Genomic DNA, 26,316 nt, shown 5'->3' with positions numbered 1-26,316 from the left:
AGTAATTGTCTCTCTTTGTACTGTATATCTGTCCGTCCGCCCACCTGCCTGTCTGTCTCTCTGTCTATCTGTCTGTTTGTCTTTCTGTCTGTCCCCTCAGTCCCAGTCAGGGTCTGTGCTGTGGGCCAGCGTGTGTCTTGAAACCGTCAGGGGTCAGCTGTGAGGAGGAGTCAGACTGTCAGCTGGAGAGTATTTGCTCTGGTCTCTCCCCCATCTGCCCCGAGCCTGTGTCCAAGGCCAACATGACCATATGCAGTCTGGGCACCCGGGTGTGTCTCAACGGGGTGAGCACCGTAGGAGGGCCAGTTGATGACTCAACATTTTCACCCATTGCACCCACTGTCTCATTGCGACAACATTCCAAAGTCAACAGTATCCACTTTCACAGGATCTGTTGTCCTTGGTGTCCAACTTGAGTACATTTACTCAATGTTTTCACCCATTCAGATGATAAATGGGGTTCTGAGTTTGGAAAGTTGTTCTGAATGTGAATATTGCTCAACTTTTTCAATGCAAATTACATACGTATGGCTCTCTATGGGGGCATAAATCCTGAAATATAAGATTTGGACCAGAACACATTTCTGAGGCTGCCTGGAACAAGTTAACTGAATACAGATGTTTAGGATTTGTGGAAATGAGCAGGCCTGTCCTGCATTTTTGTCTGTGAGACTTCACTGGTGGCCATAATGTACTAGAGCTCATCCAGGCTAGAGCTCATCCATTCTCTTTATGTCTTCTCCCCTCTCTCCTCTATTTTACCATCCCTCTTTATCTCTCTCTCTATCTTTCCCCTCCTCTTCCCCTATCCTTTTCCCTTTCTCCATCTCTCTATCTCTCTCCCTCCTTCACTCTCCCCTATCTTTTTCTCTCCATTTCTCCCTCTATTTCTCAGAACTGTGCTAAATCACTGTGTGTGAGGTACGGCCTGGAGCAGTGTGACTGTCTGGGAGAGTCCAAAAACGAAAAGTGCCACATGTGCTGTCAACAGCCGGGTAAGCACTGTCATGACATTGGCCTGGGGTAGATTTATGACAGTCAAAAATACCTCTTCCCCCCTTTTTCCTCTCTCTACCCTACTGATGTGAAATTTGAAAACCCCTTGGTTAACACACAGATTCTGGGAACATCAGAAGGTTGGGGGAAATTAACTATATTCTGGTAATCTGACCAATTGAACATATGCGGTGGTACTTAATGAATATGATGTCAGTTCGGTTGTCATCTGGGACAATTATCATCAATGATAGGATGACATAAACTCTACAGTGGAAAGTCTACACATCAGAGTTATCGGATTCACATGGAATTGTTGTTCAATTTAAATGTTTGAATATAAAATTATTGGTGAAGAGATGAAATGTAATTTTAGCTTTCAAATGAGAGATTTGGGTTTTCATAAGGTTAGGGCTCTGCTCAATCAGTGGCCCGTCCCTGTGAAGAGTCATGTGTTATAAAACGTTTCAGACACACCATTCTTCCTCCACTATATAAAGCCTTGACAAAAATGTAACCTGTTCTGAGGACGTGAGAACGACGGTCTGATGTCAGAATGGTTCAGATAATAACTGCAGAACGAAGCCAACATCAGCGTGATCTTTGGTTGCGAATGGTATGCACTTTGAACTCTTATTCACTACAGAAGTGATACCTCCTAGCCGTTGAGTTAGCAACAGCAGCTGCAAACGAGGGTTAGGAAGGAACAGACAGAGTATCCCGTCTATCACACAACTACGTTACTACAACGTATCCAATTGACCATCAGAGACATTCTTCAAAGGACAAAGGACTCGGTTTGGCAACACGGCCTTCCATCTACCACCAACCTACCGAAGCGCAGATCAGAGTAAATATTTATTGCATTTTCCTTTTCCAAATGGGCGGTAATTTAGAATGCATAAAATACTGTATTTACGATAGCACAGCTTCTTCCTTTGGTCCTCAGTCTTCCCGCTCTTTCACTCAAACCCAGCCCTTTCCTTTTGTGTAAACAGCTGTCATATCTATTCCGCCCGCTAGGGACGTTTTCCTTTCTGACGTAATTTGTAATCAAGGTATGATTTATTCTGTGTATATGTAATTATGTGTGATTAGTTAGGTATTTAGTAAATAAATAATGAAACCCAATTTTGCATTGCTGATTCAACTTGTTAGCCAGGGTTCGTGAAGATAACCAAGAATTTACAACTTTCAAATGAGACTGAATTAAGGTGACGATTAATATTGACTGCTATTGATGTAAAATATGACTAGGTCTTTAGGAGTTTATTCGGAAGATAACAGCTCTATAAATATTATTTCGTGGTGCCCCGACTCTCTAGTTACTTACATTTACATGATTCGCTCAATCAGGTAATATTAATTATGGAGAAATTATTTTATAGAATAGCATGTCATATCACTTAATCCGGCATAGCCAAAGACATGACAGCACAATCCCTCTTCTCCTCCCTCACCCTCGTTTCCTCTGATGTGCTTAGATCTGAAGAATGGGGCGGCAGGGTAGCCTAGTGGTTAGAGAGTTGGACTAGGTTGCAAGTTCAAATCCCAGAGCTGACAAGGTACAAATCTGTCGTTCTGCCGTGGGTTAACAGGCAGTTTAACCCACTGCTCCTAGGCCGTCATTGAAAATAAGAATTTGTTCTTAACTGACTTGCCTAGTTAAATAAAGGTAAAATAAAACATGTGTTTATGATTGGGCCAAAAACATTTGCTTTGAGGTTCCCATCATAATACATCCTTCTGTACGATCATCTGACGTGCTGTGTAAAAGTTCAAATGTGTGCATGTGCTTTTCCACTCAGTAAACTCAATCATTTCATCTATAACAAAATGTTCACTGTATTTCTCCATGTATTTCTTCACCTCAGACAAGCCTGCAACCTGCGCCAGCACCACATCCTCTGTCTTGACCAGGCATTTCCAGGGAAAGCGTGTAGCCTTGGTTGCCGGGGCACCGTGTTCAGCCAAGCAGGGCTACTGCGACATGTTCCAGGTGTGTCGCATCCTGGACGCTGATGGGCCCATCGCCAGGCTGAAGAACTCCTTTCTCCACCTGGTAGACCTGGATGAGTTTGATGACCTGGCTGAGTGGATAAAGGTTTGTTATATGTTTGTTGTGCTAAAGGGGGTCGTCTATCTATCTAAAAACATTTCCACTGCATTTTAACCATACCACGAAAGGACCAGCTGACATCCTGTCAGTTATTCTCTCGTTAACACAGGTGTGAGTGTTGACGAGGACAAGGCTGGAGATCACTCTGTCATGCTGATTGAGTTTGAATAACAGACTGGAAGCTTCAAAATGAGGGTGGTGCTGAGAATCATTGTTATTCCTCTGTCAATCATGGTTACCTGCAAGGAAACACATGCTGTCGTCATTGCTTTGCACAAAAAGGGCTTCACAGGCAAGGATATTGCTGCCAGTAAGATTGCACCTAAATCAACCATTTATCGGATCATCAAGAACTTCAAGGAGAGCGTTTCAATTGTTGTGAAGAAGGCTTCAGGGCGCCCAAGAAAGTCTAGCAAGCGCCAGGACCGTCTCCTAAAGTTGATTCAGCTCCGGGATTGGGGCACCACCAGTACAGAGCTTGATCAGGAATGGCAGCAGGCAGGTGAGAGTGCATCTGCACACACAGTGAGGCAAAGACTTTTGGAGGATGACCTGGTGTCAAGAAAGGCAGCAAAGAAGTCACTTCTCTCCAGGAAAAACATCAGGGACAGACTGATATTCTGCAAAAGGTACAGGGATTGGACTGCTGAGGACTGCGGTAAAGTCATTTTCTCTGATGAATCCCCTTTCCGATTGTTTGGGGCATCCGGGATTAAGCTTGACCGGAGAAGACAAGGTGAGAGCTACCATTAGTCCTGTGTCATGCCAACAGTAAAGCATCCTGAGACCATTCATGTGTGGGGTTGCTTCTCAGCCAAGGGAGTGGGCTCACTGACATTTTTGCCTAAGAACACAGCCATGAATGAAGAATGGTACCAACACATCCTCCGAGAGCAACTTCTCCCAACCACCCAGGAACAGTTTGGTGACTAACAATTGCCATAATTGCCAAAAGGCAAAAGTGATAACTAAGTGGCTCGGGGAAGAAAACATTGATATTTTGGGTCCATGGCCAGGAAACACCCCAGACCTTAATCCCATTGAGAACAAGTGGTCAATCCTCAAGAGGCGGGTGGACAAACAGAAACCCATAAATTCTGATAAACTTTAAGCATTTATTATGCAAGAATGGGCTGCCATCAGTCAGGATGTGGCCCAGAAGTTAATTGACAGCATGCCAGGGATTGCAGAGGTCTTGAAAAAGAAGGGTCAACACTGCAAATATTGACTCTGCATCAACTTGATGTAATTGTCAATAAAAGCCTTTGATAATTATGAAATGCTTGTAATTATACTTCAGTATTCCATAGTACCATCTGACAACAACAAAAAATACACTGAAGCAGCAAACTTGGTGGAATCTAATACTTGCGTCATTCTCAAAACATTCTCAAAACTTGGCCACGACAATAGAAAGCTTCCTCTGTTGATGTTCTTCATTCAGATGTTCCAGCCTCAGTTGGCCTTGAGCTTTAGTCTCGCTAGAAAGCGCAGCGAATCAGGAATGCCCACAGGGATTTAAAATATCTGTTCAGGTGCGTCATGTTGAGTTAGTGAGATGGTGACACCTACTAGTGCTTAGATTTACTGCTCACACAATTGGTTTGGGAGCCATGCCAGTTAATGGTTATTAGGCTGTGAAATGGCAATAGTAGTGTTTCCATACCACAGATGAATCGGCTACTGCATACCCATTGGTTCCATCCAAATGAGTGTGACACATAACGAATTCTAGCTGACTAACATCCTGTAACAAATGGGTTCTTGAAGAACAGAACACATCAAGTCAATGTGAATTAAAGTAAATTGCAGTGGTGTTTTGACTATTTAACAGCTGACAATAGCAGATTGGAACTAAAGTGGGTGAGTGTGTGCTCTTGTCTTCTGCAGACTCACTGGTGGGCCATTCTCTTGGTCATCATGACTCTGTCTGCCGTGATGGTCAGCACCGTGTGCCTGTGTGGACGTACCCTGGACATGGGTGACCCAGAGTAACCACTGTAGCTCCAACAGTGGCAGTTGGTGCCATTCAAGATTAGGGAGAGCGACAATTTTTTTTATGAGCATGGCCTTATTTCGATTACAGCATATTGGATGACTGCCATTCATATTCCCTTCACCCAGCTCAATGTAACATCGATAGGCTTAGGCTACTACATGATACTCGAATTGGCCCTATACCCATCATGAGGTTGCTACAACCTAGCCTACAATTGATCGTTTATAACGTAGGTGCACAGGTCTAGAAACACATTGGAGTAATCACATTCACATTCAATTCTGCCTTGCACACTCTTGCCTGTATCTATCTGATCTGGGGTGTAATCATTAGCCCAAGCAGTTAGAAGACGTTCAGTTTTGCAACTAAACCTATAGTTTCTATTGGACAAATTCAGGTATGTCCCTCCCCATTTAGTCCTGTTTGCTTCCGTTTAAGAAACGTTTTGTAACAGAACCGGCGGAATGAATACTCCCCTGATCACCTGCACACATAGTTCACTTTCACAGCAGCCACATACAGCATCATCACTTTGCTCGTTCTATAATTCATTCTCGCATCTACGCGCTCTCCTTCTCTCACCTTTTTCCTTCACTTGTGGACTTCAGTTTATAACTCAACAGCTGTCAGTGACTAGGCACAAAAACCTCTCCAAGCCAAACCTTCATACCAAAACCACTAACCGCTACACAGCCTACATCGTTGTCACCATATTAACGTTATAGTCATCAAACTATAACTAACGAGTTAGTAAACCCACAATCCAAGCCATGTGTACAATTACACAGTACAGTGTACAGCAAGCAGTTTAGCAGTTACCACAGCGGGCCCAGGTAGCAATACATTTATAAAACCGAAAGCTTACCTTGACTTTGAAGAGTTGCAGTGTTGGAAAGCCTTAGCCAGCAAGCTAACATAAATAGCATTCCTCTCTGTTTCAGTCAGGTTGTTGAGTAGGCTAAATTAGCTGCATTAGTTAAGTAAGTGAAAGGGGTAAATTAAGAATAAAAAAAATACAACAAAATATATCTCTCTGCTGCTTCTTCTTAATTTTTTAAGAAATGTAGTTCTTCAAAACAGTTAAACTATTGTCTTTCTCTTTAAGTCAACTTCTCACCACACTAGCTTGTGCTTTCAGTAATAGATTAATTCTCTGATCATTTGATTGGATGGACAAGATGTTAGTTCATACTGCAAGAACTCTGATAGGTTGGAGGATGTCAGAGGTGGGATCAATACACTATCATTCAAGTCTCAATTCGAGTCCCAAGTCGAACTGGTTGAGTCTCGAGTCAAGTCCAAGTCGTGCATTCTAAAGCAAGTCAAGTCGAGTAGAGTCACCCGTTTTTTCAAGTCAAGTCTCAAGTCAGTAAATAAATAGTCTATACATGCAATGACTTATTCAACTTTTTCTGTTTAATGAGGCTACCAGACTGCACTTTTCATTATTTTGTCTACAACATATTTTGATACATTTCAAGCAATTTTGACATACCAAAAGACAAGTAATTTCACGTAAGTATTCAGACCCTTTATTCAGTACTTTGTTGAAGCACCTTTGGCAGCGATTACTGCATAGAGTATTCTTGGGTATGACGCTACAAGCTACTTGTATTTGGGGAGTTTCTCCCATTCTTCTCTGCAGATCCTCTCAAGCTTGGATGGTTGGATGGGAGCATTGCTGCACAGCTATTTTCAGGTCTCTTCAGAGATGTTCGATCCGGTTCAAGTCTGGGTTCTGGCGGGCCACTCAAGGACATTGAGAGACTTGTTCCGAAGCCAGCCCTGCGCTGTCGTGGCTGTGTGCTTAGGGTCGTTATCCTATTTGAAGGGGACCTCGAGTCTAAGGTCCTGAGCTCTCTGGAGCAGATTTTCATCAAGGATCTCTCTGTACTTTACTCCGTTCATCTTTCCCTCAATCCTGACTAGTCTCCTGCCACTGAACACCGATTATTTCACTTATAATTCACTGTATCACAATTCTAGTGGGTTTCAACAGCTTGGAAACTATGTCATGGCTTTAGAAGCTTCTGACAGGCTAATTGACATAATTTGAGTCAATTGGAGGTGTACCTGTGGATGTATTTCAAGGCCTACCTTCACACTCAGTGCCTCTTTGCTTGACACCATGGGAAAATCAAAATAAATCAGCAAAGACCTCAGAAGAAAAATTGTAGACCTCCGCAAGTCTGGTTCATCCTTGGGAGCAATTTCCAAACACGATAAGGTACCACATTCATCTGTACAAACAATAGTATGCAAGTATAAACACCATGGGACCACGCAGCCGTCATACCGCTCAGGAAGGAGACACGTTCTGTCTCCTAGAGATTAACGTACGTTGGAGTGAAAAGTGCAAATCAATCCCAGAACAACAGCAAAGGACATTGTGAAAATGCTGGAGGAAACAGGTACAAAAGTATCTATATCCACAGTAAAACAAGTCCTATATTGACATAACCCGAAAGGCCGCTCAGCAAGGAAGAAGCCACTGCTCCAAAACCGCCATAAAAAAGCCAGTCTACGGTTTGCAACTGCACATGGGGACAAAGTTTGTACTTTTTGGTGAAATGTCCTCTGGTCTGATGAAACAAAAATAGAACTGTTTGGCCATAATGACCATCGTTATGTTTGAAGGAAAAGGGGGAGGCTTGCATGCTAAAGAACACCATCCCAACTGTGAAGCACGGTGGTGGCAGCATTATGTTTGGGGGTGCTTTGCTGCAGGAGGGACTGGTGCACTTCACAAAATATATGTCATCATGAGGCAGGAACATTACGTGTATATATTGAAGCAACATCTTAAGACGTCTGTCAGGAACTTCCAAATGGCCAATGACCCCAATGATACTTCCAAAATTGTGGCAAAATGGCTTAAGGACAACAAAGTCAAGGTATTGGAGTGGCCATCACAATGCCTTGACTCCAATCCCATAGAAATGTTGTGTGCAGAAAAACTGAAAAAGGATGTGCGTGCAAGGAGGCCTACAAACCTGACTCTGTTACACCAGCTCTGTCAGGAGGAATGGGCTAAAATTCACCCAACTTATTGTGGGAAGCTTGTGGAAGGCTACCCGTAACATTTCACCCATTTTAAACAATTGAAAGGCAAAGCTACCACATTTTAATTGAGTGTATGTAAACTTCTGACCCACTGGGAATGTTAAGAAAAACATAAAAGCTGAAATAAATAATTCTCTCTACAATTATTGACATTTCACATTCTTAAAATAAAGTGGTGATCCAAACTGACCTAAAACAGGGAATTTTTACTTAGATTAAATGTATAAAAAACAGTTTAAATGTATTTGGCTAAGGTGTATGTAAACTTGCGACTGTATATCGTTTATTTCCTGATCTTACTTGGTTCCAAGTGTGTTGGCCAATCAATCCATAATCTTAATTCCAATCCGCAGATGTTCCCAGACTAACCTATCTATCAAGGCACAAGGCGAGACCCAAAACCAGACACAGAATGCAGATGGTTGGAATCTTACAATGTTTATTGATCCAAAGGGGTAGGCAAGAGAATGGTCGTGGACAGGCAAAAAGGTCCAAACCAGATCAAAATCCAGGTGGCAGACAGGCTCGTGGTCAAGGCAGGCAGAATGGTAAGGCAGGTGGGTAGAAAATCCAGAAACAGGCAAGGGTCAACACTGGGAGGACTAGAAAAAGGAAAATGCAAATAGCAGGAGACCGGGAAAACCGCTGGTTGACTTGGAAACATACAAGATGAACTGACACAGAGAGACAGGAAACACAGGGATAAATACACCGGGGAAAACAAGTGACACCTGGAGGGGGTGGAGACAATTACAAGGACAGGTGAAACAGATCAGTGCGTGACACCATCTTTCCCAGTACAATACCATTTGACTATTTCCTTTTGCGATACATCCTTCTATTTTACTGTGATGTCTTATGAGGGTCTTGAGCCTCTATTTTTACCATTTCTACCAAGATTGCTCTAAAAATAAACACTTTACCTAAGAGTATAATAATATGTCTCATTGATTGATCATGGTTTTTCAGATCTCCTAACAGGTTTGTATATCCATCTGAACACAGATATTATGACTTACAACCACTTCTGGACCTGACTCCAAAAGCAAACCACAGAAGGACAGTACCAAAATAGATGATCTATTGATTGGCAGAGTCTGCACAAGGCTGACTGTTCAATGCCCCATATTCTTTTTGTGCCAAGAATGTTATATAACAGTTTTAATTGAGAAGCATGGATTGATGCGTCAGTTGTTGTTTTGTATAGCAGTTCATAAACCCAATGCTATGGTACTGGGACATAAAACATGTTTTATTTTATGCGGCATAGTTGTCAAACCTCTCAACCTTAAGTTAAACATATACATTTTACGATTTAGAGTTTAGTGACATTATTTGCTGTAATATTTGTTCTGCCTCTTCTGGAGGATGAAATTGGAATTTTAACCAACTCTGTATTGCTTCGTTTAAAAAGGAGGGTAATTTAAACAGGGTTCCATAGTCAATCCACCGGAAATGTTTGGTTTTAATCTGTATATCATCAAAAGCCCCCTTTTGAACATTGGAAAGGCTGTATTTCTATTGTTGAACATTCCAGTAAAAAGATGCGATTACCCCTTTTAACATTTTAGCAGACGTTCTTAACCAGAATGACTTACAAGAGCAATTAGGGTTAAGTGCCTTGGTCAAGGGCACATTAGCAGATTTTTCACCTAGTTGGCTTGGGGGATTTTGAGACCTTCGGTTACTGGCCCAATGCTCTTAACTACTAGGCTACCTGCCACCCCTTACTTGGATAAGATTAAGGAGCGGGAAGTCACTGGAAGCTTTGTTATATGTTCTGAAATTGAAGGTAGATTGTGTATTATTGAATGATACTGTCTGTTTATCTCTGCTTGGATGTGTGAATGGGTTTCTACTTTATAGCATTTCTAAGGAGGATCCTGGAAAAATGTTCATGTTTACAACTATCTTTCCATTAAAGCACTCATTCCACTTCAAAATAGCCGTTCCAATTTATTCAAATATGTATATAGTCACATACAGTATTTACAGGTATAAACAGAGTGCAGATATACTTTCAGAGGTAAAAGAGGGTAAAAAAAAAATCTATAGTAATATTCTGTACCATAGAAGTATATGCCAACATGGTATTTACACATGGTGCACTTAGCAAGTAACCGCCTTAGTAATCTCCCTGTTTTCAGTGCAAAAGTGTTTCATCTTCCCCTTTATACAGGCTCAATAGAACAGGCAGAAATTAAATGAGTCACAATGATTTACAATACCGATCTCAAAATATATCATATTTGTTATAATTAGCCTACTCAGTGCTGTTGAAAATAGTCTGACATTTAGATATGATCACAATAACATTGTTTCTAATATCCTCATTAACTGCCAATTATTACCTGCAACTTAAACTATGATGCAAAGTAAACAGTTGCTGTCTACTGAGGAAGGCTGTCATGTTTCTATTGTTGATGTCGACTCACTTTACAAGAACCACTCATTGACTTATTTCAGAGAAGCTACCTGTTCACAGTTATAAAATGGCATCCACAGCTAAATGAACATTATTTGGGTTATTGTTCAGCAGCAACCATGGACATGTCAGTTAAATACATCACATAAGCACTTGCAATGAAACAGAGGTAAGGGTTCTGTATAAATCGATGTAATTATTATTTTGGTTTTAAAAGGTATATTGTATAACATTGTAATAACGGTTATCCCACTGATATATAGTGTAAAGGCTTGTATATAAACAGCAGTCAATGCATTATTGCTCAAGAGCTTGACTATAATCAAAAAGTTATCGGGAATAATTTGCATTTCGGACCTCACAATATTACTGTCTCAAAGACCATGTAAAATATACAACTAATATACAATTAATATACAACTATGAAAAAAAACATACAGTATCAGCAAATACATGCAGTAGGTTAAGACAAGTTCATTGACAATAAGTTATTTTAAGGCACACTGAGTCCGATCCTACAATCACATAGTATTGAGGACGACAAAGGTGAATGCTCTGTCAGTTTAAGCATAACATAGGTAACACATGAGGTTTTAACTGCAGGTACCTCGAGGCCTCTTCTCATTCTGTCTATGGGTCGCTGTCAGTCAGAGGCACCAACGACTTTGTATAAGAACCATCTCTTTGGGGTTGCCAGAAAATCAGCAAAGACGATGGCATTCACTATCCTTTAGCACCACATCATAGTTGATGTGGCACAAAAGCAGTGCTTAAAAAATAAATAAATACAAATATTCACACATTTGTAATAACACATTTCTGTACACTATATACAAGGTACAAGGTGGAAATGTATTTGTATAGTTTGAACGACAAAATCCTTTACAGCTGCATAAATTATTTTTCTAAGTGCTTCGGCAGTGGAAGGAGGGCAATTTTCTGTTGCTCCATACATTCAATATTAGCGGTTCCTGAGGTTAACTCTGTAAAACAAACAGGATTTTTGTCAATGGATCCCTGACTGGCAATAAAGCTGTTAAATTATTATAATTTTTTTTAAATGTATCACCTTTTTTATGTTTTTTTTCCCATTAATTTTGCATTTTACAAATGTCACTTCCTGTTGTAAACTGAGGGCATGAGGACCTTTGATGCAGAACAACATCCTGGAAAAGGGTCAAACAAGAATAGAATATTAAAGGTCAAGTCAACTACAACATTTTATACGAAAATTACACACAAAAACTATTAGCCCATTGTTGGTATAGTGCCAAAATGTTTTAAATGTCAGCAATCAAATTCAAGATATATAATACTTCCAAATTACAGAAATACAGCCGGTATAATGCATTTTGCATCATATGCATCACACAGAATACATCATACAGTCCATTTCTGCAGATTTTTCAAAACGTTCATATTTCTGATGATTTTATGGATGACAATTGTCTTAATTTCATGATTTTAAAATAAATTAGGCCTCTCAAAACTCACTTTTTCTGTGTCTCCCCGACTCTGATGCGTATTTTGTGAACCTCCACTTCAGAATCCGCAGAGTCACCTGACCACCAAGATGACACCATTTTGAGCATGGACGAGGCTGACCAGTTAGTAGACTCCTGCCACTTGAACTTTACCATCAGGAGGTCACCTATGTCTTTCTCCGCTACCAACAGGAAGGAATGGTTCTTATTGGTCGTTATCTTCTCCTTTCTGCCAATGAGAAAGTGCATAGATGCTCAACAGGTTAATGTCACCTCACTTCACAAGAACAACTAATTTACCTCTAATCATAGAATACAGTAGCACGAAAACTTGAGCTACAGACCATAAAGACTTATGTTATTATAAATGTGATAAATGGTGTCAGGTGTCTTATGTTGATATAGCATGTGCTTTGTTGTATGGTTTAGGATTTAACTACTTGTTGGAGCAGGTACTCACAGTGTCAGCTTGAGGTCTTCAACTTCTCCTTTGGTTCCAATCAGAGAGACTGTCAGTGAAGGCTCCATCTCAGACCTGTCCACCTTGCTGGAGAAGTGGATCTTCAGCTGGTAATGATAGACTCTGAACGGCATGGAGTCTTTGGTCTTGGTGTACATCTTGATGCTGCGTGTCATGCAAATCTTTCTGATGTTGTAGCCCACGGTGTTACAGTGGTTCTTGCGGCAGCTGAGGCACATTCCGCGGTCGAACATATCGTTGCTCCCGCAGCGGTACGCCATGCTGGCCTCCTGCTCGTTGACCAGGGAGTCGATGAACAGGTGAATGGAACGCTCATGGGAACATCTGGGAATGTCAGTGATGGCTGTGAACATAAAGGGTATAGTTGCATTACTGGTCCACGTTCAAAAACAAGAGTTGAGATTCTCAATTGAAGGAGAAAGTTTCCTTCCCTAACATTACCATTATAGATAGTAATATCAACCTTGATCTGGGGCCCTAGAATAAGAGTTATGTTGTTGGTGACCTTCTGAAGGGATTCTTTCTAGCTGTGATGTTTGGGGGCCTCTGTTTTAACAGTAATGAATGGGCCTTTGTCAGGCTGACAGCTACAATGTTAGTCGTAAAGACAGATAAGCGACTAGCTGCAAAGTTATAGCAACTTCTGTTATATTGTTGTACTGACTTCACCAACCTATTGTTCACAAGCCCTGCCATCTTCAAATAAGTTGCAAGTAGACAATTACATGTCTGCCTTAGCCAATGATACATCAGTACCCAAATTGACAACAGAGTCATTGTGTGGAAAGTGATTGCGAGTGTTGTTATATACACTGAGTATACAGAACATTAAGGACACCTGCTCTTTCCATGACATAGACTGACCAGGTGAATCCAGGTGAAAACTGTGATCCCTTATTGATGTCACTTGTTAAATCCACTTCAAATCAGTGTAGATGAAGGGGAGGTGACAGGTTAAAGAATGATTGTTAAGCCTTGAGACGTGGATTTTGTATATGTGCCATTGAATGGGCAAGACAAAAGATGTAAGTGTCTTTGAACGGGGTCTGGTAGTGGGTGCAAGGTTTGTGTCAAGAACTGCAATGTTGCTGGGTCTCACGCTCAACAGTTTCCCTTGTGTATCAACCCTAATTGAGGCTGTTGTAAGGGCAAAGGGGCTGCTACAAAACAATATTGGGAAGGTATCCTTAATATTTTGTGCACTAATTGTATGTCTAATATGTCACCAATTTTATAGTGACACAGAAAAATATCTAGATGTGATTCTCACCAAAGAGACCATATTTTGAAATAGTCTCCAGGGTGCTTTGCAGATTGCAGCCTGGCTGGAAACTGCCTCCATTGGGGTATATGTCCACATGACCCACAGGCTGCTGGATGCCGATGCTGAAGCCCAGAGAGCCCCGTGTGAAGGTGTGAAGAACGTCCACAAAGTGAGTATCATCTGGGGACAGGCGGTGGTGAGCATGCTCTCCCTCAAAGTCTGGCCCGGCTGGGTCGAGACCTGTAAAGAGAAGGGGGCCAATCAGTGAGTAGTGGACCAAGCCAAAGCCCTATGAAGGAAAGTTCTTCCAGGCCAAAGAAGCAACTAATGATTAGCAACAGTGCTATTATCTGGTCTTTGTTTCTCTATAAGACATTATATTTACCAGTTATTCTGCCCACTTTATTAGAGGCATGACTCCCAGCGAATCCTGCCACATGAGCACCCAGACTGTAGCCAATGAGGTGGAGGTTATCAAGAGGGATATTGGTTGCCTCCTATAAAACACATTGGAGTAAAGTGTCAAGTTCATTGCCATAGAAACTAGGAGTGTGAACATTTAAAAGTTAAAACAAAGTTGGGATCCTTAACGTTAAGAAAAATCCCTAACTCACAATTTAAATCACAGTGTAGTTATCACAAAACATTATCTTCCGTGTTGTAGCCTCACTAGACTATACAGCTTTAAAAGGCCTGGGGGAAAGTTGCCGAATTGAAATAAACCAGACAGGAAGAGGCGAACTTTAGGCTACTTAGGTGAATTTGCGGGGCATGCAAGGCAATTAAGACATTGCGAGATTCAGATTAGTAGGACATATGGCCACGGTTCTGCCTGCCTGCTCTTTCTCTTTGCTAATGACAAGAGTGTGTGTTCAGTCTTCGGTCTGTTGTATGTATAATATCTAGGCTTAGGCTATTCATGGGACTGATGTCGCCAGGATACAGAGCTATCTTCGGGCCAGTCTTGTGAGCATGGGGTAAGCTCCTCTTCGTTGCTGAGCAGGTGGGGGTGTTTTTGTCTCATAATAGGAAATTACAATAGGCTACTGGTATAGCCTGTATCGATTACACTTTTCAGCTATAATGGTGTGTGGCCCCTTGAAAGCGCTTCGGCTATGGCATGTTCGTTTATGTTAGGGTAGGCCAAACCACGGCTTTTTAAACGCCAACACGAAACCTTCTCTGGAAGGCATTTTACTTGTCTGTAAGTGGCGTGCAATGTTCCCTCAAAAATAAATTAAAGCACTGAGCAAATTTCAGGTCTGCTGAGCGCAAACTTGAACATTCTGAAAATTCTGTGCAACTTCCAGTGTGCATTTACTGTGAAAATTGAAGCTATATCCTCTTTAAATTACAGTTTTAACAGTGACCATGTAGGCTCCTGTGGCTATTTGCTCCTAATGTAGGCCTACCAGGGTGGCCTACCATCAACAACAATTGAAAAAAATGCATCACATAACATTTTAAAATGGAAATAGCTGTTATATCATTTAGCCTACAGTAACAGCCAATGTGTGGTGTTCAATATATGCCTACATTCCATGAGACAAAAAAAGGGGCTTGGCATTAATCTGTTTATCCACTTGGCCTTCAGACCAGGAGGTGACATGTTGAAATCTCACAGTATCAACTTTACTGTAGCTTTCTTTTATGTCTGCTATGTCACTGCAGACACAGTCATCTGAGCCATCCAATTGGCCAGAGGTAGACCTATAGTGCACTTGATTTGCTCTGTAGGCCCCCTGAGAAGGCAGAGTTTGTACCTTCAGACACATTAAATGTTTAAAAATGGCAACAGTTTGCCTACCCAGCGAGCAGGGAAGCTGAATCCGGTGTACCTACCGCCAACAGCACGAGACAAATCCAAATCAAATAGGGACACAAGTAGAGATCGACCGATAATGATTTTTCAACGCGGATGCCGATATCGATTAATCGGACGATTTGTATTTATTTATTTGTAATAATGACAATTACAACAATATTGAATGAACACTTATTTTAACATAATGTAATATATCAATAAAATCAATTTAGCCTCAAGTAAATAATGAAACATGTTCAATTTGGTTTAAATAATGCAAAAACAAAACAAGTTTTGTAGAAGAAAGTAGAAGTGCAATATGTGCTATGTAAGAAAGCTAACGTTTCAGTTCCTTGCTCAGAACATGAGAACATATGAAAGCTGGTGGTTCCTTTTAACATGAGTCTTCAATATTCCCAGGTAAGAAGTTGTAGTTGTAGTTATTATAGGAATTATAGGACTATTTCCCTCTATACCATTTGTATTTCATTAACCTTTGACTATTGGATGTTCTTATAGGCACTTTAGTATTGCCAGTGTAAGAGTATAGCTTCCATCCCTCTCCTCGCTCCTCCCTGGGCTCGAACCAGCAACACAATGCTGGTTAGTTAGCGCACGCTAACTAGCTAGCCATTTCACTTCGGTTACACGAGCCTCATCTCGGGAGTTGATAGGCTTGAAGTCATAAACAGCGCAATGCTTGACGCACAACGAAGAGCTGCTGTCAAAACGCACGAAAGTGCTGTTTGAATGAATGTTTTTACCGCTCAGTCAGATACTTGTATGCTTGTATGCTCAGTCAGATTATATGCAACGCAGGACACGCTAGATAATATCTAGTAATATCATCAACCATGTGTAGTTAACTAGTGATTATGATTGATTGTTTTTTATAAGATAAGTTTAATGCTAGCTAGCAACTTACCTTGCCTTACTGAATTCACGTAACAGGCAGTCTTCTTGTGGAGTGCAATGAGAGAGAGGCAGGTCGTTATTGAGTTGGACTAGTTAACTGTAAGGTTGCAAGATTGGATCCCCCGAGCTGACAAGGTGAAAATCTGTCATTCTGCCCCTGAACAAGGCAGTTAACCCACCGTTCCTAGGCCGTCATTTAAAATAATAACGTGTTCTTAACTGACTTGCCTAGTTAAATAAAGTGTGGGGGGGGGGGAAATCGGCAAATCGGCACCCAAAAATACAGATTTCCGATTGTTATGAAAACTTGAAATCGGCCCTAATTAATTGGCCATTCTGATTAATCGGTCGACCTCTAGCTAGACACAAGGCGATCGACTGGTTGGTGACTACTGCTCTAGAAAGTTGAGTGAAGTTCAATCTCGTGTTTCTCTCTGATTTTTCTGCATGGCAGTCCCGTTGCAGTCTCGGGGCTACTATGCACGCACAGTTTAGAGGCAACATTGTTGGCATGTATTCATGGATGCCAAGGGAAGTCAGGCTTCCCCCTCCAAAAATGTTTTGACCAAGAAAAAAAATAAAAACCAAATTATTTATTTTGTCTCTCTGTGTTACATAAATGTCTTTCAATTTGCAAGTATCTCACCAGAGAAAGCATCTGAGAAAACTAAACAGCGACTACCTTCAGAAGTCACATATCTCAGTATATATACACCTGTTCTGAAAGGAGTCTGCAACACCACTCAGTGAGGGGCACCACCAAGCAAGCGGCACCATGAATACCAAGGAGCTCTCCAAACAGGTCAGGGACAAAGTTGTGGAGAAGTACAGATCAGGGTTAGGTTCTAAAAAAATATCTGAAACGTTGAACATCCCACGGAGCACCATTAAATCCATTATTTTCTTAAATTGAAAGAATATGGCACCACAACAAACCTGCCAAGAGAGGGCCGCCCACCAAAACTCATGGACCAGGCAAGGAGGGCATTAATCAGAGAGGCAACAAAGAGACCAAAGATAACCTTGAAGGAGCTGTAAAGCACCACAGCGGAGATTGGAGTATCTGTCCATAGGACCACTTTAAGCCGTACACTCCACAGAGCTGGCCAAAACATATGGAAGAAGGTACTCTGGTCAGATGAGACTAAAATTGAGCTTTTTGGCCATCAAGGAAAATGCAATGTCTAGCGCAAACCCAACACCTCTCATCACCCTGAGAACGCCATCCCCACAGTGAAGCATGGTGGTGGCAGCATCATGCTGTAGAGATGTTTTTCCATCGGCAGGGACTGGGAAACTGGTCAGAATTGAAGGAATGATAGATGGCGCTAAATACGGGGAAATTATTAAGGGAAACCTGTTTCAGTCTTCCAGAGACTATAACGGAGGTTTACCTTCCAGCAGGACAATGACCCTAAGCATAATGCTAAAGCAACACTTGAGTGGTTTAAGGGGAACATTTAAATGTCTTGGAATGGCCTAGTCAAAGCCCAGACCTCAATAAAATAATAATAATGATAATCTATGGTGTGACTTAAAGATTGCTGTACACCAGCAGAGCCCATCCAACTTGAAGGAGCTGGAGTAGTTTAGCCTTGAAGAATGGGCAAAAATGCCAGTGGCTAGATGTGCCAAGCGTATAGAGACATACCCCAAGAGACTTGCAGCTGTATTTGCTGCAAAAGGTGGCTCTACAAAGTACTGGGGGGGTGAAAAGTTATGTTATGCTCAAGTTTTCTGTTTTTTTTTTGTATTATTTCTTGTTTGTTTCACAAGAAAAAAAATTGCATCTTCAAAGTGGTAGGCATGTTATGTAAATCAAATGATATAAACTCCCCCAAAATATATTTTAATTCCAGGTTGTAAAGGCAACAAAATAGGAAAAATGCCAAGGGGGTTGAATACTTTCGCAAGTCACTGTATATACTTAATTGGACCATTATTCTGCATTGTGAATTAACATGGAATTGAATGTTTTTTAAAAATTGTTTTAAATGGAAAACTGATACAAAAGAATTGCAGTATAAGCGTAAGAAAATGTTTCCATTTGTCACATCCATAATAGAAACAATTTACAGTAAATCTTTGTACTTTGTTACCTATGTTTATAACATGTTATTTATACTTTCTCTGAAAAACAGTGCAGTGACTTGGAAGTTGAGTCACCGTACAAACCTCCAGCCAGTCAATGAAGTGAGCGATCTCTTGGTGTCCTGGGCGGCTTCAAGATAGTGGTTCTGGGCTGTGTACAGCCAGTCCACCATTGGCATCCTGCTCTCTCTCATACAGCGCTGACACCAGTTTGGCCACCCAGCTCTCAAACAAGCCGCTCACCTGTTGCAGCGGAGAGAAAGCACAAATGTTTTTTGTTAGTGACGGGGAATCCAAGCCCTTGGGCAATAGTTGTGAAGGACTTCATGTCACAGACATGCTGCTACAGGTTGGAAGGGCTTACTGTCCAGCCATGGATCACAAGGAAAGTTTTAGAGGTGCTGTTGAAAGTGCATTCTTTGAGAGACTCTGGGTTGCTGGGGATGATGTAACAGATGTCATCTTCTGGCATCAAAGGCTTCCGGAGGGAGAATTTGGTGTAGGCATGAGGAGTGGCATCGTTCTTTTGAAACAAGTCCTTGCAGTCCATTAAATTATCTTTGAGAGGAATGTGAACACAACACATTGGCTTTAGAAATATTTGTATATTAATTGGACCATAAACCAGACAGGCAGAATGCAAGACAATGGAAAGTAGCTGTAGGCCTAAAGATTATAAAATGTTTTGATCCAGGCTGCTATTTCTAATCTTAAATCACACTGGTGGGGGTTGGGATGCCTGACTGCACAGGCCCCTCAGTACCAGGGGGGCTACTAGGGTTCAGTTGATCAGACAGACCCCATAGAAACCACAGCTTTTCCCAGCTTTGTTCCTCTAGCTCTGACAAATCGCACAGGGTATAAAAGTAGCTGCATTCACAGTGGGTCAGCGGACTCCTTGGCCAAGGCTATAGGTAAGCACTAAGCTACTGCACTGTAATGAATGGAGGTTGCATTCCATGACGGTTAAAGCAGACACAAATATGTTATATTTTGAATAATAAATAGATCATAGACTTTATATTCATATGCAATCTGACTACATCTATGTCTTACTTCAAAATTGCAGAAGACCTACATCAAGTTTTGTATAAAACTTTTGAGTTTCTGTAGCCTATCTATACTGAACAAAAATATAAATGCAACATGCAATAATTGCAACGATTTCCGTGAGTTACAGTTCATTTAAGGAAATCTGTCAATTGAAATACATGCATTAGGCCCTAATCTATGGATTTCACATGACTGGCAGGGGCACAGCCATGGGTGGGCATAGGCCCACCCACTGGGGAGCCAGACCCAGCCAATCAGAATGAGTTTTTTCCCACAAAAGGGCTTTATTAGACAGAAACACTCATCAACTGTCAGAGTGGCTGGTCTCAGACGATCCCGCAGGTGAAGAAGCCAGATGTGGAGGTCCTGGGCTGGTGTGGTTAGACGTGGTGTTCAGTTGTGAGGCCAGTTGGACTTACTGACAAATTCTCCGAAACAACGTTGGAGGCGGCTTATGGTAGAAAAATTAACATTTAACTCAACAGCTCTGGTGGACATTCCTGCAGTCAGCATGCCAATTGCACTTTCCCTCAAAACTTGAAACATCTGTGGCATTGTGGTGTGACAAAACTGCATATTTTAGAGTGGCCTTTTGTCCCCAGAACAAGGTTCACCTGTGTAACGATCATGCTGTTTAATCAGTTTGTGCCACACCTGTCAGGTGGATGGATTATATTGGCAAAGGAGAAAATGGTCACTAACAGGGATTTAAATACATTTTTGCACAAAATGAGAGAAATAATATTCTTGCATATGGAACATTTCTGGGATATTTTATTTCAGCTCATGAAACATGGGACCAACACATGTTGCATGTTTGTTTTTGTTCATTATCTTTTGTCTACTTTTATGTCCAATATTCATCAACATTATGATTTTTTTCAATCCCTAATTATAATAACCTTACTCAAATTGCGCATGAATGAATGGGCGTTCAGTCGAATACTTGAGGTCATATCCTATACTAACAATTTAGTCTACGTCATCACAAAATCCCAGAAATTTGATACAGCCTCATCATTTATGTGACAGTATCTAAAGGCTGTCAATTACATTTATAATAATCTGAAAAGTTCGATTCTTCAGATAATGTAATTTTAGCGGCACAAATGCAATGTTTTCTAATCAGATCACAAAACGGAGAATAGTAATTCTCAAAAATAGTTTCGCGGATTAGCTTCTCACCAAGGGTATGAACGGAGTGGTCCTCTTCCAAAAACGAGACAGACAATACTGAATTTAACACAAGAAAGTAAAGACATTGCACTTGCAACCATTTCATTTCTTTTCAACCTAATAATTCTTATTTGGGGAAATGTCAAGTTTGCAATCACAGACCCTAAAAAATTAATCGAATGTAAACCGTGACAATTTTCCACCGGTTGGAAGAGATCCCGTGCGTTATGAAGCGCGTAGTATTGCTATCTGAACTACCTTGAAGTGCCCGGTTCCTAAATAGGACCTCTCCCTCTGTCGCAAACCTATTGGTTGCTTAGGGTATAATGTAAGACATTGATAACTGGCAATGAAGTTAATAATTTTATTCAAGCGATTGTTATTTACTATGTGAAATAGCACAGGCAAATGTTAAATCAGATCTGAGTAGACTGAATTTGCTGTTGCCCATAGCTATAAATGGCCTTGCTCTTGGATTCATGAGGGAAGTTTTATGCCTGAAAATAAATTGTTCATTTAACGCTTCATCATACAACTTTCTGGGAATGGTGCAGGATAGTTGCTTGGTTTAGGAAACACCCACATTTAAGGAACTTGACCAAACAAAATAATATTCGTATTTCATTGCTTTGACAGAACCTTTCCTAAAAGTTCAAAAAGTTTGATTTGTGTAATGGTCTCTCAAATCAAATCAAATCAAATGTATTTATATAGCCCTTCTTACATCAGCTGATATCTCAAAGTGCTGTACAGAAACCCAGCCTAAAACCCCAAACAGCAAGCAATGCAGGTGTAGAAGCACTGTGGCTAGGAAAAACTCCCTAGAAAGGCCAAAACCTAGGAAGAAACCTAGAGAGGAACCAGGCTATGAGGGATGGCCAGTCCTCTTCTGGCTGTGCCGGGTGGAGATTATAACAGAACATGGCCAAGATGTTCAAATGTTCATAAATGACCAGAATGGTCAAATAATAATAATCACAGTAGTTGTCCAGGGTGCAGCAAGTCAGCACCTCAGGAGTAAATGTCAGTTGGCTTTTCATAGCCGATCATTAAGAGTATCTCTACCACTCCTGCTGTCTCTAGAGAGTTGAAAACATCAGGTCTGGGACAGGTAATTCTCTAATTGATTTGACATTGGGAATGTTCTCAAATAGTTCAGAGAACATTACGAAACGTTGTGTGGGAATTTCAGTACTTCAGCATAACATTTCCTCATGGTTCTTGAAGAAAAGGACAAGGCTTTTGGTGGACTAACTTCTGCTGCCACCATGGCGCATCTGTCAAAATGCAAATAAGGAGATTGCGGGTGGGGGTGGGGTTGGATGGTTTTATACAGCCGGTGGGAAGGATGTGTTAGAAGTTGTGGCTTGTAAGGCCTTGGAGATAGATTGGATGTGGTGGTCTGGAAGGGAAATACAAAAGGGAAACATTAGGAACACAACAAAATGGTGCAGACATGACAAAGTAGTGCCAGGTGACTATGGGGGAAAAGGCTTAACATAACATCTGTAAAGGAGACTGCCAGGAATAACATAAAGGAGCAATAGCATGGATATAAAGGACATGCTATGAGTTTAGGCCTCATAATACAGTTCACTTACATTTCTCTTTATAATAAAATAACATAGGGGAACTTACTTCATCATATCATGCACACTGGACAGGTGAAGGATAGGGCAACACCAAGCATAATCTGAACTGGTAGGTAGGAGGGAGCATGCAGTTTATATCGGGGAACAGTGAAAAGGGTAGAGTAGAGGTGATTAAGGGAGTGGAAACAGATGTGGAGGGAAGGGATGTGGTCCTGGGTAATTGTAAACAAATTGAAGCCCGTAGGAGTGGCATGACCCTTTACAACATTTCTATTTAAAAAGTCCTGTTCTCAAATTGTTCCGAGAACGTTTCCATAAAAACCATAACAACACCTTTAGTAATGCTCAGAGAATGTTCTAAGAATGTTATTTAAAATCATAAACTGGGCTGAAAGCTGTGGTATATCAGACCATATACCACGGGTATGACAAAACATTTATTTTTACTCCTCCAATTACGTAAGTAACTAGTTTGTGGTATATTGCCAATATACCACGGCTAAGGGCTGTATCCAGGCTCTCCTCGTTGTGTCGTGCTAAGAATAGCCCTTAGCTATATGTCAAGGAACCAGAGTAAAACGTTTTCAGAATCTCCCTACATCCTAAAAACCAATGTTCTTAGAACAGGTGAAATTTTCACTTGTGTCCTCAGAATGTTTAAAAAAAAATCAGTTTCACCATTCAGGAAACATATGGCTTCGTTCCTACAGGAAATGGAAACCAAAAACACACGTTCCCACAACTTCCAAGGAACCAAATGTACTAGCTGGGTTTGAGTTATTTTGTCAATTGATTTATGACAACATGACGCCATAACTATTGGACATATGATCATGTTTTTTTTCCCTTTACAACATATCACAGTGCAGAGGATTTTATGGCGTTTTTCCATGCAAGGGGAACCTCAGCCCACATTAGGTCTGCTTGAGGGAACTGTTTCCTCTAGCAGGTATGTGTTAAGTGAGCTATGTGGGGGTTAGGTGCACAACTAAAGTGGAACATCATGTTATGAGAAGCAATGCGCGAAACCTGTGATGTCATCAACATTACTGTCTTTAGTTCCAGAAGACTGCTCTGAGTGGAGGAGCCCAGATGGGCCAGTATAAATCATAGTCCAATCCTAACCAACCACACCTCTACCCCCTTTCCCCCAGCCTCTTACCCTAGCCACCATTCACCATGTTATACATCCATAGCCCCTTGACTTACGTAGAAATTGTGTTCTAGTAATGATGCAAGATCGCTTCAACAACATTTCTCCCCTGCTTTCTAACAAAACAGCATTTGAGCTTATCCAAACTTGCTTTCTGTTGTAAAGCCAATTTCAATTGGATGTTTAGTTTGATCATTTGCTTAGGTACATTCAGGGATGTAGCCTAACTATCATGTGATCTCTGTGGGAGATTAATAACAAATGAACAAATGCATGCTTTTAGTTAGTTGGTGTTTGACTCTTTATGCTGGGATACCCACTGGTTGTACTATGGGAGGAATAGGTCTACAACCAATCAGCATGACATAGGCCTAGTTTGATTTTAACCCGCTTCCTCACTTAAGACCGTTGATCTTCTCAACATTTGACATACTGTATCAGTCAGTAGGGATCTGGAGTCCGTGTGAATTGTGGTTGGTCAGCCTCAGAGGTCTGTTGGACCAGTCCTGTGTTTCCATTATCTAAGCAGTGCACAAGTGTGTACGTAGGACTAAGAATAATGTCACCTGCTAGGGTCACATGCTTCCCTTCAAGAATGTGCACATGGCAAGTGTGTCTAGCCTCTATGGTGGACCATTGTTGTCAAGCGCCAAGGGAAAGTCCAGAGGGGACGCCCTGACAAACCTATCAGAGGCCCCTGGTCGCTCAGAATGAGAAACAACTTTGGGCTCTGATGCTGGTATTTGTCGCTGTTGTTATGGAACAAGTGGGACAAAGGGGGGAAAATCCCCACAGCAGTTGTCTTATTGTACTATTGCCAGATTCAACACACACATCCCCTGCTGCTCCCCCCAGAAAAAGCAGCTCTTGTAGCATTCCAGTTGTCATCCAATCTAATGTTGCTTTTCTAGGAACTTGACCGAGTTTCCCTGTAAAGAAGGAACAGCAGCAGTAGAAAAACAGATGCAATCACTCCCCATTGCTACGGTGCTGCAATTCTGGAGGGAAGCTGATTCGATTTTGGAGGGAAGCATCTCATTCAGTGTTATGGTGACGTAGTTTGTTTTGATGAGATAATGTTGGCAAGCTGTACTGTGGAGATCTGCAAGAGCCAGTAAATTGGTGTGGTTTGGAAGCCAACTGCTGTCCAAAGTTTTGGAAGTGATAAATTGTTCTGGACTGCTTTTTCCAGGGTTCTTTTTAAGAATGACATGTGTGGTTCTAATGGCTTCAGGAAGTTCTTACCATGTGTAAAGATATCCTAGTTTATTTATCATGGTTGTGGTGTATAGTGTGTTGTGTAGCTAAATGAGCCAGAAGTGGATATTTTCCCATTAGGAACATCTGTAAAATTATTCAGAACTATTACATCTTCACTGCAAACATTGTCTCACGTTGTTTGCTTTTTTTGGGAGCTTTTCATAAGAACTCCAATGTAAAAATGACAATAACATCTTAGAGAGGCATTCTGGGGACAATAAGTTCAGTGAAAAGTAAGGTTTTAACCACATCTTTGTAGGGGTTTACAGTCGTACACAAACACAAAAACACAATAAGGAAATATTTCAATGACCTCAAGGGAGGGAAGAGGTTTCCTAACCCTATCTCTGTCCAGTACCTACTTAGACCCATCACCCCTGAGGGAACACAGGCAGACCGGATTGCTTAAACACATCAGTGTCATTCCTCAATCTGACTGTCATTTACCAGATGGAAAATATCTATCCTATCATGTTTCCTTATTTTTTGGATGGTCCAAATTCCAATATTTACCCAATAACCCCACTGTTTTCATGGAATTCTACCATGTATTTCCAACTCAGGAATTTGGGGTCCAAAACTATTTCTCTGTTGTATTGCCACTATGTGTGGCGTAACTTGTTTTGGTATTTTAGGGTACTGATGATAGGCTCTAATGTGGATGTTGTGCTACTAGCACATGTCAGACGTAAGGTTTAATGAGCCGCAGGTGTCAGATTAGGCACAATGAGTCCACTGTGTGTTAAGCACAGGAGTAATAACACTACTATTACAACAGTAGCCATCCACATAAAATTATATTAGTGTTATTTCTCTTATGCTTGTTTGCAAATATTGATAAAACCTGTGAATGACAACTGCCTCTATATTGATGGCACTAGGTTCAGCATGTGATTATATCAAGAGATTAAGAATGCTTTTTTGGTCAATTGTACTCAAGGTCCAACCGAAATTTGAGTTCCGCTTTTAACACAACCCCTCCTAAAGACACACATACTGTACTTATAAAGTTTTGGAGCGGTGTGTGGGGCTGCCACACTGGGCCCAGGGGGGCTGTTGTTGTTTGGGTTAAGTGCCTTGCTCAAGGGCACAATGGCAGGCAATGGCATCTAGGGTTTGATACCAGATTCCAGTTGCCAGCTCACTTCCCGCCAGATTTTTCCCATCAGACCCGGGATTCGAACTGGCAACCCTCCGGCTGCTGATTCGCCTCGAACCACTAGACTACCTGCTGACTATATGCTTATATTGTCAGTCTTGTAAATTATGTTTTGCCAACAATTATACACTATTGAGTGATGTTGATAGAGATTTTAATAATGTCCTAAGAATAGCTACATGTTGTATCTAGTTACATGTTATAGGGTTAGAACAAGATTTAAGGAATTCAAGAACACAATATGTAGATCAGGGGAGTAGTAAATCCAATAATACCCAGATG

The 26,316-nt window shown here is 41.2% G+C and overlaps 2 protein-coding genes across 2 annotated transcripts in view; one reads left to right on the top strand and one right to left on the bottom strand.

Annotated features, from left to right (window-relative positions):
• si:ch1073-396h14.1 (disintegrin and metalloproteinase domain-containing protein 10) overlaps window positions 1–10,035 on the top strand; it is a 63,659-nt gene extending 53,624 nt beyond the window's left edge. The window contains exons 12-15 of the mRNA XM_052475123.1: window positions 101–284; window positions 896–995; window positions 2,871–3,100; window positions 5,006–10,035. Of these exons, the coding sequence (XP_052331083.1) occupies window positions 101–284; window positions 896–995; window positions 2,871–3,100; window positions 5,006–5,110 (619 nt within the window). The 3' untranslated portion in view covers window positions 5,111–10,035. The remainder of the gene's footprint in view (window positions 1–100; window positions 285–895; window positions 996–2,870; window positions 3,101–5,005) is intronic.
• Window positions 10,036–10,120: 85 nt separating this feature from the next.
• Window positions 10,121–19,191, bottom strand: LOC118375123 (lipoprotein lipase). Its single transcript, XM_052475799.1, is given in 10 exon segments — window positions 10,121–11,585; window positions 11,672–11,768; window positions 12,097–12,315; window positions 12,547–12,910; window positions 13,838–14,071; window positions 14,217–14,328; window positions 18,726–18,754; window positions 18,757–18,812; window positions 18,814–18,884; window positions 19,006–19,191. Coding segments are annotated over 10 exon segments (1,374 nt in total). The 3' UTR covers window positions 10,121–11,579.
• Window positions 19,192–26,316: the final 7,125 nt, after the last annotated feature.

Source organism: Oncorhynchus keta, chromosome 22 (genome assembly GCF_023373465.1).
Source record: "Oncorhynchus keta strain PuntledgeMale-10-30-2019 chromosome 22, Oket_V2, whole genome shotgun sequence".
NCBI lineage: Eukaryota > Metazoa > Chordata > Actinopteri > Salmoniformes > Salmonidae > Oncorhynchus > Oncorhynchus keta.
This window is presented reverse-complemented; position numbering and strand designations above follow the sequence as displayed.